The sequence below is a fragment of the Elephas maximus genome, chromosome 2, assembly GCF_024166365.1.
Source record: "Elephas maximus indicus isolate mEleMax1 chromosome 2, mEleMax1 primary haplotype, whole genome shotgun sequence".
In the NCBI taxonomy this organism is placed as follows: Eukaryota; Metazoa; Chordata; class Mammalia; order Proboscidea; family Elephantidae; genus Elephas; species Elephas maximus.
Genome location: NC_064820.1, coordinates 202,492,247 through 202,507,379, shown reverse-complemented (window position 1 = coordinate 202,507,379; position 15,133 = coordinate 202,492,247). Strand labels below are relative to the sequence as shown.

The 15,133-nt window shown below is 46.8% G+C and overlaps 1 protein-coding gene across 1 annotated transcript in view; it reads left to right on the top strand.

Annotated features, from left to right (window-relative positions):
- Positions 1-15,133, top strand: part of RASGEF1C (RasGEF domain family member 1C) — a 136,593-nt gene that overhangs the window by 95,270 nt on the left and 26,190 nt on the right. The window contains exons 6-7 of the mRNA XM_049874557.1: positions 7,429-7,629; positions 8,601-8,675. Coding sequence (XP_049730514.1) covers positions 7,429-7,629; positions 8,601-8,675 — 276 coding nt within the window. The remainder of the gene's footprint in view (positions 1-7,428; positions 7,630-8,600; positions 8,676-15,133) is intronic.

Genomic DNA, 15,133 nt, shown 5'->3' with positions numbered 1-15,133 from the left:
AATAATGATGGTCAGAGTGACTACCACCTGCTGAATGCACAGGTTCTCTTGGAACCATCTCAGCCTCCAGGGGCTGAGCTTGTGTAAACCCTGCAGGGTGGGGACAGAGGAGGAGAGAGGGCCCCCCGCAACTAAAACCCACACCACAGGGTAAAAGTGACTCCTGGGCCCTGCACTTAGAAACCCTGATGGCTTGAGAGGCAGAGGGTATACTGGGAAGTGAGGTGTCCCTGAGCTCCGCACTCCCAGCTGTATCACTTCTGGGAAGCACCTAAGGTCACTGAGCCTCACTGCCATTGTGGGTGAAAGGAAGACAATAGGCCCACCTCCCAGGATGATGGTAAGATGACAACGGCCCCCAGAAAGGGGATGGAGGGCTCCTGGTTTGCTTAGGAGGAGAGGGCTTATCAGCATCTCCAGAATTACCATGTGGCAAGCACTGATGTCAATTTATCTGGAAGGAGAGAACGTTATATGTCATTTCCCTTGGAGGGAACTGAACGTGGCAACCTGGTAGCTAGTGATGTACCCAAAAGTGGATCTGGACACGGCAGAGCCAGCGGCACATGAAACAAAAGGAAAACTGAAGAGGCAGGCTAGGCAACAGACAGCCATAAAGCCCAAGACATAAGTAAGCCTTTGAGAGGAAAGCTCTGTTGTGGGGTCATTTCACATAGCTGGCAAGTGGCTGAACAGTTCTGAGGGCCCAGTGAAATGAAGTTCAGGTCCTCTCTCTCCTCCTCATCTACATCCCCTGATTCATCTCCAGATCCTCACACCCAGCTTAGGATGCAGCATGGAACAGTGTCAGGGAAGGCTTATTGATTGGATGGATGAGAGTGGGTAGAGGTGTGGGGAAATTCTATCTGACTAGCTGGATAGAGAGTTGGCTACTTTGATGGATGGGTATACAGGAGAAGAGATGTTTGGGTAATTGGGTAGGCAGGTGGATTTATGGGTAAGTGTATGTTGAAAGATTGACAGAAAAATGGGAAGGATAAAAGTAGTAATGCTGAATAGATAGGTGGATAGAAGGATGAATGGGTGGGTGAGTGAGAGGGAGGATGGATGGATGAGCTGGTGGATGGGTGGGTGGATGGCTAGATGAATGGATGGGTAGATGGATGGGTAGGTGGATGGGAGGGAGGGAGGATGGATGGATGGATGGATGGATGGATGGATGGATGGATGGATGGATGGATGGATGGATGGATGGATGGATGGATGGATGGATGGATGGATGGATGGATGGATGGATGGATGGATGGATGGATGGATGGATGGATGGATGGATGGATGGATGGATGGATGGATGGATGGATGGATGGATGGATGGATGGATGGATGTGTAGATGGGTGGGTGGGTAGATGAATGGATGGGCAGGTAGGTGATGGGTGGAGATGGAAGGACAGGTGAGTGCGTGGATGAGTGGTTTTCCTTACCTGAAATGCTGCTGACATTCAGAGGCACACATTGGTGTTCTGGCCACGTTGGTGGAGGATAGTATGTAAATCCTGGGATGGCTTCCCACGAGGAAACCAGTGCCTCTTTGCAGAACCCCTGAGAATCTGTCAGGCTTGACATCAGGCTGTGCTAGGAAATCTATCTTACCACCCAATAGATGAAAAACAGATGCAGTTGAGACTTATGAATGGGCTTCGGGGGAGCAGTCACCCACTAGGTGTGGGTTTTCAGAGCAGAAAGGAATCACTCAAGGCATTTCCTATTCCTCCCCTTCTGAGCCAACGAGGCATGCTGAGGGGGCTGGGATAGAACAGAGGTTCCCTGGCTCCCACTCTACCCACAGACTTCCAGGTTCAGGCCAGGGGTGTTCCCATGTGTCTTTATTATCCTAAGTTGCCTTTCCACAGAAACACCTTTTTCCAAAGAGAAGGTCCTCTGGGTGCAGGTTTTCCTACCCTGGCAGGTGAACTGCAGGTTGCTCCTCCCTCAGTCCTGGACATGGGTAGGGCATGACATAGGAGCTGGGGAACGTTGAATGACAGACAGATGAGGACAGGGCACGGAGGACTCAGACCCCCTGAGCACAGATCCAGAACCAGAATCACATCTGTGTGACCTTGGGCAAGGTGCTTCATCTCTCTGAACTTCAGTTTCCTCATCAGGAAAATAGGGATAGTAAACACTAGCACTGTACAGCTATGCAGTATGGAGTCCCTAAAGTCACATACACTCTTGGTTCATGGCCCAGCACATGGTGAGCACTTGGGAAATGTGAGCTATGATTAGGACCAAATGGTTCCCAAAACTCAGGCATATGGGGATTATTTTTAAACTTTTCATTATGGAAAATTTAAAAAAAAAAAAAAAATAGTCACCATAAATTGCTGTGTTCCCATCACCCAGCTTCAACAATTATCACCATTTTACCAAACGTGTTTCTTCTAACCCCCCACACACTTTCCCTCTCACCCCCCACATTATTTTGAAGCAAATCACATGTTATATCTTTTGTTCTGAAAATATTTTGGCATGTATGTGAGGATTAACTTTTAAAGGATTTCTCACACAAGGCTGGAATCAAATAATAGAAAGCGCCATGCACAATGCAACGGGTGTTTCCAGAGCTGTGTGTCACTGGACAAGTTATTTGACCTCTCTGATACTTCATTTTCTTTCTATAAAAGGGAGGATAGTAATCCCTCCCTCACAGGGCTGTGAGGAGAACAAGGGGTGCTCAGGGACTACAGGAGACAGCTCGAGACCCAGGGCCCCTTTTGTTCTGGGTTCCCTATCAGGTGGCAATGAAAAGTGGCGCCTTCTCTTTTCTCCTGCCCCCCCTGCCATTTCCTCACTGCCCTCCCCACTATTCAGCAGCTGGGAACGAAACACTGTAGAAGAGGTGAGGAGAATATTCTCCACGATTGTGGGTTCTGGGAATTCCCAGGGAAGCCTCCCAGCACCTGGCCCTTGAGTTGAGACACTTCTGGGCCACCCCATGCTAGGCAGAAGACCCAGGAGTGTCGTGCCCAGCCTGACTTTGGAGGAGCTCCCAGTAAGTTGGACTTCGTGGTTATGGGTTAGGGACACCAGTGCTGAGGTTGATGGACATTTGGGGAGCCTGGGGATGGCCCAGAGGTTGCAGTTGTGACAGCCCCAAGAAGGGGGAAAAGGAGAGGAGGACAGTGGTGCTCTGGCCACACCCGTTGGGCTGGCTGCTGCTGCAGGAGGAGGCAGACCTGACGGGCAGCTCCTCCCCTTGGACCTGTGTTGCCATTCCCACTCACTCACGCCCACTGTCCACTGAACTGACCCCACTACCTTTCCAGCATCCTCCGAGGGCAGAAGTGGTGGAAAGCTGACACCAAAGACAACCTGGTGGGGATACAGAGTCATGGGAACCTTGAGAGCACCTGCCCAGTGGGGGCTGAGCCCAGGAGGATATCAGCCCTGGGCTCAAGGAGATTTCAAGAACTACGGGCAACAGGGTCCAATGCCCGATCGGCCAGAGACGAGAGTTTCTAATTGTGAAATGCCCAAAAGAATTGGAGGCACCCAGAGAGCCAGCCTCAGACGACTTCCACACTCGAACCTGCTGTGTGCCTGTGGCAGGTGGCTCAGTGGAAATAGATGGAAAAGAGAGCTCCAAACCTGCTGTCCTTACAGACATTGGGCAAGTTTCAATGGGCCGAAAGAGGGTGCTGCATGGTCCTGGCATGCACTGGGCTCTGTAAGCATGGGCTCATGGGAGTGACAAGGGAGCACCTTGGCGCCCTTGGTGGCTCAGAGACTTCCCAGGTGATCTCCCAGCCTCTGTTCATAACAGGAATTAGTGTGAATAAGAGGAGGTCAAAGAGAAGAATATCACCCCCCATTCAGAGGGGAGCAGTAGATTTAGGAAAGAATCAACAGGTCAACTTGAAGTTTATATCACTGGAAAAAGTCTATATGAATTAACAAACAGGAAATGGTGATTATTTGGAGTGAGTATTGGTTAAATGTAAACCAGTAACCAGTTGCTGTCAAGTCAACCCCAACTCATGGCGACTGCATGTGTGTCAGAGTAGAGCTGTGCTCCATAAGGTTTTCAAAGGCTGCGTTTTGGAACCAGATCACCAGACCTTTCTTCCAAGGTCCCTCTGGGTGGACATGAATCTCCAACATTTCAGTTAGCAGCCAAGCATGTTAATCGTTTTTACCACCTCAATAGAAACAAGTCCTGCAAAACTATCTGCATTAAAAATAATAATAAGGTAGCCATGTGGTTATATCAAATGACAGGCAGACTCTGCATTCTTGATGATGTCTAGGTGGGGAGAATGACTGACAAATACTTGGAAGGCCATGTCCATGCAGTCATTCAATAGAGGTATGTGCCCAGGCCTAGCCACCATGCTGGGGATGAGTAACAGGCAAAGAGTGGCCAGTGCTTGTAGTCTAGTGAGAGGAGACTCACGTGATAGCTCTAGAATCAAGATGCAGGAAGGCCGCTGGCCCTGAGAACTGATGCTCAAGCTTCAAGCCAAAAGATGAGGAGAGCTTGCCAAAGGGAGAAGGGCGCAGAGGCCCTGCAAGGACACAGGTGATCTGTACATGGAGCACTAAGAGGGGAGCAAGGGGCATGTGGAGGTCACTGGGCGTGGCCAGAACTGCCCTCAGGGGCCTTAACCATGCTTTGGAGGCAGGCATTTCAAAGACAGGGGCTGTGTGATCAGATCTGTATTTCAACAAACACTCAGCCTACAGAGTGGAGGGTGAAACCGGCATGGATGCAAGTGGACTATTTAGAAGGCCTGGACCATGGAGAGAGCCCTGGTGACAGTGGTGGGGACACATGGAAGTAGAAGGCAGTAAAACCAACAGGACTGGTGGTGGCTGGAGTGGCAGGAGAGAGACAGTGGTGTCAGGGATGACCTCCAGCCTACAGGCGTGATGGCTGCTGAGCCATTCACTAAAAGAGGGATGTGGGAAGAGGACCAGCTCTGAGAGAAAAGAGTGTATTAAGCCTGGAGTGCCTGGAACTGCGGAGAGCTCAGGTGGACCACTCTCTGTGCAGCTCTGGAGAGCAGAGGGAAGGCCGAACATGCACATGTGGGCAAGGTCCACACCAGACACTGACTGACACTATGGATGTGCACTGGAAGATCCAGGAACAGAGGACACAGTGAGGAGACAGGGCTGGACAGAGGCAGGAAGAGCCCAGCATGTAATGAGGGGGGATGGAGACATGCCTGCAGACAGAGGCAGGAGGAACTGGAGGCTGAGGCCAGGACAACAGCCAAAGCAGATTTAGCCTGAGACATTGGTTTAGTGACAGTAGGCCCCAGGGTGACAGCGAGAGTCAGTTCACTGTGGCAGCAAGTGGGGGTGTTTGAGGGATGACTGGGAGGCGAGGAAAGGCGACAGCAGTGGTAGCCCTCTTGTGAGATGGTTGGCTGTGCAAGAAAGAGCGACTAGAGGGCAGGTGGAGGTGCAGGACTCACAGATGGCCCATCGTGTCACAAGGACTGGCTATGACTGAACCCTACTCACCTCTTCCTGCGCTCAGGTAGAACCCATAAGATAGCACCCTGACCACACTTTTGGATGCACAGAGCAAAGAAGGGCCATTACTTCTGTGGGTGACCAAGCAGAAAGACGGGCCTCAGTTTACCCAAACTGCCCCAGCTAATCAGTGAGAGCCTTCTCTCTTGGTTACATGCAAGGACTGTCCACTGACAGCCGCCTGTCCTGTTCTGTGTCCTGAGGGCTCTGCCCTTCCCAGAACACTGGGCACCAACAGCCCCTGGGCATCAACCACCCTCCCTTGGCCCCCATCAGAGACTTCAAAGAAGTGTTGAGGCCCAGATGCCCCACCTGCCCCCACAATGATGCTTCTCATTGGGTTTGTGTGGTTCAGAATTACATAAAGGAAAATGCTCTTTTGTTATCTAAATTACCTGACAACACTGACTAGTCATATCTCCTTATTTCCTGAGCCCTCTTTGGCCCTGTCCAGCTGATTCCTCATCATTCTTGGGAGACCAGGCTCTGACTGCCATACCTCCTGCCTCTGGCAATACCAGGCCAGCTCCTTGGCTCAAGTGGGATTGAGTCCCCTGTGATGGTTAAAGTTATGTGTCAACTTGGGTGGGCCATGATACTCAGTGGTTTGGCAGTCATATGATGTGATCACTTCCATGATGAGACCTGATATAATGTGATCACCGCCATGATGGGATCTGCTGTGATAGCCAATCAGTTGAAAGGGAGTTTCCTTGAGCTTGTGGCCTACTTTGAATATAAGTGGACATTCTGGCAAGGCTTGTGGCTTTTGCTCACTCTGAAGCCTGCAGCTAGCTCCTATTTGTCCAGCCTCCAGTTCTTGGGACTTGAGCTAGCAGCTTACCTGTGGTCTTGCCTGCCAATCTTCGCAGCCTGCGAGCAAGAGCCCTGCTCTCTGACCTGTCAGTCTTGGGTTTGCCAGCCCCTGCGGCTACGTGAATCAGGAGAAGCCTCTCTCCTGACCCACAGACGTGGGATATTCCAGCTTCTACAACCATGTGAGCCATTTCCTTGATATAAATCTCTCCATATATACGTTTATACACTTTACTGGTTTTGCTTCTCTAGAGAACCTGGCCTAAGACACTCCCTTTGGTGGGGCCATTTGTCATAGGCTGGTGAGCTCAGGGCCCTGCTCTGTGGTTATTGACCAAAAAACCCTTCAGGAACATGTCGACATGTCACCTAATAAGCCCACCCCATTTGGCACATTCCTTGATACAGCTGACCCTGGGAAGAGGAGTGGATAGTCAACTTCTCCTTGGGAAGGGAAGGATGGGCACCCCTCGAGGGCAGGGCCATGGCTTTTTATCCCTGTGCACCCAGCCTAGGATGTGGCCCAGAGCAGGAATCTGTGGTCCAAACTGAGTGGTAAGGTGAGGGTTGGTACAGTGAGTGGTCATGAGCACCCACCCCGTGCCAGACCTGGCTCGCTCTGAGAACACAGAGGGGAGCAGCACAAAGGAACACACCAGGTTGTCTCCAACAGTAGTTAGGGCTCTAAAGAAATCACAGAGGGTGACGTGGGGCAGAGGACAGGGCGGTGAGGCTGAGGGCAGGAAGGCTTCTGACAAGGCCAACTGGCCCAGGGCTTGCCCCTTCCTTGTCTCCCTCTTCTCTCTCTCCTCTGTCACCCTGCATTGCCCACTCCCCTGACAGCTCAGGTAGCTGGACTCCTGATGTTTGTGCTTCTCAGCTCCCACCATAACACGGCGGCCTTCTCTCCAAATGGCCTTGAGTTTTGTTCCCAAGCCTAACTTGCCTGGGATTGGGGCCTATTTGGGGTGGGGCAGGTCCTGGCACGCCTGCTGGTACCTGGCATTTTCTCCAGAGACCTGAGTCCATTCTGCTGACTCTGGGAGATGCAGAGATGAGTACTCTGGTCTGAGCACCCCTCTTCCACCCCGCCCGCCCCACTGCAGGCCTACCGAAAGAGGATGCACCAGCTCCTGCAGGCCCTGCACAAGAAGCTGGCGGCTCTGGGCCAGGGGCCGGAAGGCCTAGTGGGTGCCGACAAGCCCATCTCCTACAGGACCAAGCCACCAGCCTCTATCCACCGGGAGCTCCTTGGTGTCTGCAATGATCCCTACACACTGGCCCAGCAGCTGACCCACGTGGAGCTGGTGAGCAGGCCTGATCACCCTCTGTCCAGATCCAGAGCTGGAATGACTGGGGGAGCCTCTGCACTCCTTGGCCCTCTTACCTGGCCCAGGCCCCTCATCTCAGCATAACACGGGGCCTGAGCCTCTTACAGCAGGGCGTCTCTGGAGGGCCCTGAGCTCTGGAGCAGTGTCCCACTCTGTCCTGTGGCAAGAAGCAGGAGGGCAGGAGAGCCTAGGCCTGGGGCAGAGTGATGGGTTCAAACCCTGGCTCTGATACCACCTGCTGTGTGATCCCCAGGACAAGTGCCTTCCCCACCTACACCTCAGTTTCCCCATCTGGGACTCACCCCAACACACTAAACCTGCCCCAGCTTTCAGAGCTGCCCCAACAAGCCCTTCCTGCTTGTGAGGAGGACCCCTGGCCTCACCCCAACAAATTGCACTCCTTGTGGATGTAGAAGGCCAAGGGGAGGCTGGGGAGTGGGCTTCGTTCCTGCCAAACCTCACCATTCATGGCCACTTTACTGCTCTCCAGACACTACTCATCGCTTACATGCACTGTCTCATTTCATCTTCCCACCAGGTAGTACCATTATTATTCCCATTTTGCAGATGAGGAAACCCAGGCCCAGAAAGGCTAAGTGATTTGCCTGAGTTCACACAGCAGTGAGGGCAGAGCTAGGATTCAATTCTGACTCCAGACCCCACGCTCTTAGCTGCCAGGCCTCCTTGGAAGAGGCAGTCCCTGGATATCACACCCAGCAAACTCTCCCTGTGGGGCCATTCTCCAGGACCCAGGCACTGTGGCTGGCCTCAGAGGCTGGGGAGGGGAGAGGTATGGCTGCCCCCCTCAGGGAAAGGAGCTTTATGACAGCTCAGAACCCATACCCTGGGCCCCAGAATGAAGGACAGGTGTCCATAGGCCCCATAGGGAGGGCGGGGGCACCCAGGGAGCAGGGCAGGTGCACCATGCAGGAACGATCCCCCTGCAGGAACGGCTGCGACACATCGGGCCTGAGGAGTTTGTCCAGGCTTTTGTGAACAAGGACCCTCTGTCCAGCACACAGGTAGGCTGTCCCAGCAGTGGCTCCCGCCCACTGGTCTCTCTGGGGGATCCAAAGAGCATTAGCTGGGCGAGCTTTGAAGGGGCCTAGAGCCGTCAGATAGGGCATGGAGGGACCCTGCCCACGCCCCTCCAGCTCGCAGACGGTCCCGAGCTCAACAGATGCGACAGCCCAGAGTCCCGGGGTAGCCTGGGCAGGTGGGAAGTGCCCAGCGTGGTCATCCACCTGGCGAGGGAGGGAGGGTCGCCGGGCAGGCCACCGCGAGAGCCTCGGGTCAGGCCGTGGCCCTGGTTGGGGATGAAGGTGAAGGATGCTCTACAGCACTCGGGAACCCCGAGGCCCCTCCCAGTGCGATTAGTGGGCGCCGGTGCCCTCCAGCGGCCACTCGGGGAAGCGCAGGCTGATGCACGCCTTCCGGGACAGGTAACCGCGCCCCCTTCCCCTGGTAAGGAGTGGAGCTGTTACTATGGGCCTCCCTTAAAACACCGTCCCACACACCTGGATTTCAAGACTTCTCCCATCTCTGAGCCCAACCAGCAGGGTGCCTGGCGTTTTAAAAAGTCGGCTAACTCCAAACCAGAACTGGAAAAAGGGTATCTTCCACCCTCACACCTGAAAAAAAAAAAAAAAAGTGGTACAAGTTAAATGAGAGAGCATCTTCGTCTATCAGATATGCAAAAATGAAGTAGTTGGAGAACACACTGTGGGGATCAATGTGTAGGGAAACACATTCTCATACATTGTTGGGGGGATTGCAAAATGGGCACAGCCACTTTGCCAGGCGCCTTGGCAATGGCAGCAACACTTTAAACGTACACCCTTGGCCCCAACATTCCACACTTAATAATTTATCCTACAGATATGCACACCCAGGTTCACAAAGATGTGTGTACAAAAATATTCTGGATATACCATGCGTATTATTACCAAAGACTGGGAGCAAACTACCTTATCACCCATCATGAGGACTGGATTAAAAAATTATAATAATCCATAAATGGAATGCTATGCAACTATTGAAAAGAATAAGTATGGAACAATCACCAAAATCCATTGTTGAGAGGAAAAAGTAGAGTGAACAGTGACAAGAGTATGTGACCATTTGTGTAACAACAACAAAAAAGGAAGGTGTATGTATACTTATATGCTTGCCCAGGTGCATAAACCATCTCAGGAATGCTGGTTGCTCTGGAGAAGGCAGTCTTGGGACCAAGGGTCAGAGATGGAAGGGAGACTTTGCTACTTCTAAGAAGATGTTTTGGGTTTTTTGCCATTCTCAAGTATTAGTTTTTATTGTGAAATACTTACTGTGAATCAAGATTGGAAACCCTGGTGGCATAGTGGTTAAGCGCTACGGCTGCTAACCAAAGGGTCAGCAGTTCAAATCCACCAGGCGCTCCTTGGAAACTCTATGGGCCAGTTCTACTCTGTCCTATAGGGTCAGTATGAGTCGGAATCGACTTGACGGCACTGGGTTTGGTTTGGTTTTTTTTTATATCAAGATTGCACATAACATTTATTTATCCACTCTACTGTAGATGGACATGTTAATTGTTCTCAACTTTTTGGAATTATGAACATTCTTATACCTGTTTCCTGGTGCACATGGACACACATTTCTCTAGGGCATTAGTTCTCAAAAGTTTTGGTCTCAGGACTCCTTTACATTCTTGAGAATTCTTGAAGACCTCAAAGAACTTTTACTTATATGCGTCACATCAATCAATATTTATTATATTTGAAATTAAAAAATAATTCTCAAGTATTTATTCAAAAATAATAATGCCCCATTACATGTTAACATATTTTATGGAAAATAACTATATTTTCCAAAATAAAAAGTTACTAAGAGAAGTGATTTTTTTTCTTTTTAATTCTCTCTTTTAATTATAAAAGGAACAAAAATCACTATAACAAATTAAATCCATAGAGTGAAAATAAAATGAGTAGTGCTCAGAGAAACCCTGAGAGTATGGCCCCTGACACCCTTTTAACTCAGTACTGAAGGCGCTCCCGAGATTCACCCTTTAGCCGAAGATTAGACAGGCCCAAAACAAAATGAGACTAAATGGGCACAACAGTCCAGGGGCAAGGATGAGAAGGCAGCAGGGGACAAGAAAGCTGGTAATGGGGAACCCAAAGTCCTGAAGGGGAGAGTGTTGACATGTCACAGGGTTGGCAACCAATGTCACAAAACAATATGTATATTAATTGTTTAATGAGAAACTAATTTGCTCTGCAAAACTTCATCTAAAACACAATTAAAAAGTGCAAAAAAAAAATAACGAGTAGTGCCTCTAGTCATGCTACCCAGAAGTAAACACCACCAATAGTTTAGAGTGTCTTTCCCAGATTTTTTATAAGTATAAATTTGAAAGTACTCTATTATAATAATTTTAAAATACAGTTACATTGTTGATGTAAATTTTAAACAATACAGCATTATTTGCATTAAAAAAATCAAATTCCCCTCCATCTCACTGGTAACCACTTTTAAGTTTTGTGTGTATCCTTCATATATTTTTCAAATTAGTTTTTAGTCTCATACTTGATGTATGACTTTTTTTCTATGTCTATTCAATAGAAAAAAATTCATACAAAAATATACAAGTTTTCAAAAAGAAAAGTGATATTGTTTTATAGTATTTTTATAAATCTCTTTCATGTCTGACTGAAAAAAGACATCTGGATTCTCATATTTGCTTTTATATTAATCTCTTGGCATACGTTATATCAGTTGAGGAAAACCCAACTCAACAGATATGTAGTCGGAAAAGGGAGGTGTATTTTATAGTTGTTTCAGATGATTGTGAGTATTCTTCTTTGATACTATACTAACACTCAGCAAGTGGTAGCTTTTAAAGGTTAATTGCAATGTGGAATCTGAAAACACATCTATGAACTTTCTGCACTCTGTTACACTAAATATTTTTTTTATATTGGTTAGTCTTGCACTTTGAAGAAGTCTTTAGCTCATGCATGATTTTTTAAGTTCACAATTTGGTCATTTGGAAAATACGAGTTCACTGAGTGTCATGGATTGAATTATGTCCCCCCAAAAATGTGTGTATCAACTTGGTTAGGCCATGCTTCCCAGTATTGAGTGGCTGCCCTCCATGTTGTGATTGTAATTTTATGTTAAAAGGATTAGGGTGCGATTATAACACCACCCTTGCTCAGGCCACCTCCCTGATCTAATGTAAAGAGAGTTTCCCTGGGGTGTGGCCTGCACCACCTTTTATCTCTCAAGAGATAAAAGGAAAGGGAAGCAAGCAGAGAGTTGGAGACCTCATACCACCAAGAAAGCACTGGGAGCAGAGCACATCCTTTAAACCCTGCGCAGAGAAGCTCCCTGTCCAGGGGAAGATTGATGAAAAAGACCTTCCTCCAAAGCCAACAGAGAGAGAAAGTCTTCCCCTAGAGCTGATGCCCTGAATTTGGACTTCGAGCCTACTAGACTGTGAGAAAATAAATTTCTTTTGTTAAAGCCATCCACTTGTGGTATTTCTGTTATAGCAGCACTAGATGAGTTATTCAGATCTTCCAAATGTTGACACGTTTCATTACTATGATATTTTACAATCACATTCATTAATATCACTACCGATCTCACTTTATAAAAAGTCTTTAAGTATTGGGAAGCTGTCAAGCTCATAGAAATGGATACATGTTTTATAATTCCCAATTTTCTATTGCAACCTTGGATTTTATCATTGGCAACAAATACCGTCAGTTGTTTTCCTTGAAGTAACAGGCTCATTTCTTTCATTTTCAAGAAAATATCTGCCAAATATGGAAATCTGGATAACCATAGTTTGTCTGTGAGCCCTTCTTTCAAGTGAAAATGGTGTTCCATGAAAAAAAAGTGGCTAGTTGGGCTCACAACCGCATAAGTACTTTCCGTCAAGACAACTTCAGCACATAGAAGTGCTTTCTGTGTACTCTCTGTATCTTCACATAGAACATTAAAGAGATGTGTACTCAAGGGTCAAAATTTAATAAAACTTAAAAAGTTTTATTGCCTCATCAAGGACTTTCTTAGGTTACAGTGGGCTTCATACGTATGTATATACTGTGTGGCAGTGAAGAATACGATGACCACTAGTGTGGTTTGGTGCCTCTGCTTGATTCGTGCTAAAGCACCTGCAATTTTTCCCACTATTACTTTTGCACCATCAGTGCAAATATCAATAGAGTAAAAAGGCAAATAACATCTTATTATGAAAATAGTTTTGCCATTATAGATCCTTCCAAAGGGCTCCAGGGACCCCCAGGAGACAACTGACGACACTGAGAACTGTTGCTCTAGGGTATCCGTAGGAGGGGAATCACTGATCGCAGGGTGGGCACATGGTCCACTTTACCTGGTAACGCTGGATAAGGTTGTAGCCATGAACACGCCCAGTAGGAGTGTCTGAGAGTTATCCCCACTCCTCATCCACGTTGACACTGACAATGTCAGGCTTTTAAGTTTTCGTTAAGCTTTTAGGTTGAGCACCATTTCATGTGTCTCGGTCATTCTTGTCTGCTCTTCTATGAAATACCTGTCCCTGACTTTTGCTCAGTTTTCTGCTGGTTGTTTGTCTTTTTCTTAATGATTTGTAGTTATTTTAAAATATATATTCTAGATAATAATCCTTTGTCAGTTTCATATGGTAAATTTTCTTGTCTTGGTTGGTTGCTTTTCTTTTCACTGTCATTAGGATGTCTTTTGATGAACATGTGTTCTTCATTTTAACCTGGTCACATTTATGAAACTTTACCTTGATCATTTTTTGGAGTTTAAGAAATCCTTTCCTACTCTCCACCCAGGTCATAAAGATAACCTCCTATGTTTTCCCTCTGCAAGTTTTTAAATTTTGTTTTTCATGTTTAAGTCTTCAATCTATCTGGAATTCATTTTGTGTTTATATGGCTTGAGGTGGGGATTAATTTTCTTTCTTTTTTTTTTTTCCTACACAAATAAGCAATTGTGCTGACCCATTTATTTATGAGTTCCGTTATCCACTGGTCTGCCCTGGCAGTCTGTCACTCCATTGTTTTCCAGGTTTCCATGTATGTGTGGGTCTCTTTCTGGACTCTGTTCTGCTCCACTGGTCAATTTTTCTGTGTGTGAATAGAAAACAACCCGATTTATATCACACATGGTTATCTTCTTTGTTGTATCTCCTACCTGCTTGTTACTAGTTTAAAGGCTATTTTTTTAATATATCAATTTTACATCTAGCTATATTGTAAATTCTTATTAATTCTAATAATCTGTATTCTTTTAAGTTTTTATATTATAGTATAGGGCCGCTATGAGTCAGAATCGACTCAACGGCACTGGGTTTGGTTTTTATATCATATATCAGTTATATCATATATCAATTATATATTTTTTGGTCATCTACTGCTGCTATAGCAGAAATACCACAAGTGTATGGCTTTAACAAAGAAAAGTTTATTCTCCCCCAGTCCGGTAGACTAGAAGTCTGAATTCAGGGCGCTGGCTCCAGGGGAAGTCTTTTTTTCTCTGTTGGCTCTGGAGGAAGGCCCTTGTCATCAGTCTTCCCTTGGTCCAGGAGCATCTCAGTGCAGGAACCTCAGGTCCAAACGATGCAGCCTGCTGGTGGTGTGTCTTTTTTGGTGGTATGAGGTCCCCCTGTCTCTCTGCTCACTTCTGTGTTTTATATCTCAAAGAGATTCGCTTAAGACACTATCTAATCTTGTATATTTCATCAGTATAACTGCCACTAATCCATCTCATTTCATCATAGTGATAGGATTTACAACACATAGGGAAATCACATAAAATGGTGGACAATCACAGAATACTGGGACTCATGACCCAGCTAAGTTGACAGATATTTTGGGGGGACACAATTCAATCCAGGACAATTATAAATAATTATATCAGAAGAATAAGGATCGGCAGTTTTGTTTCCAATTCTTATTCTTATTTCTGTGGTTGTCATAGAACAGAACCATTCATTGATATGACATGGGCATGAGTGATAGATCTTGTTTTTTAAGTCTCTGAAATATTGAACTTTTTGGTTATTGCAGAATAACCTAGCCCAGTATGATTAATAGAATTTCTTTTTCTTGCTTATTGTGTTAATCAGCACGTCTGGTACAACTCTGAATAGAATTGTTGATAATTGGCTTCCTTCTCCTGATTTTAAAGGGAATGCTTTTAAAATGCTATAGGGTTGTTGTTTTGTTTTGTTTTTTAGATGCGCTATATCAGCTTAAGGAAGTACCCTATTCTTAGTGTGCTAAGAATTCTTATCCTAAGTGGTTGTTGAATTTTGTTTAATGCTTTTTCTGGACTCGTTAATCATATGGGTTTTTTTGTTTGTTCTGTTTTCTCCTTTAAATTGTTCAGTGATTACTTATATTAGTTTTTTTTTTAATGTCAAAATGCATTTCTGAGATAAACACAACTTGGTCGTGATAATATCTTTTTCACAGATCTC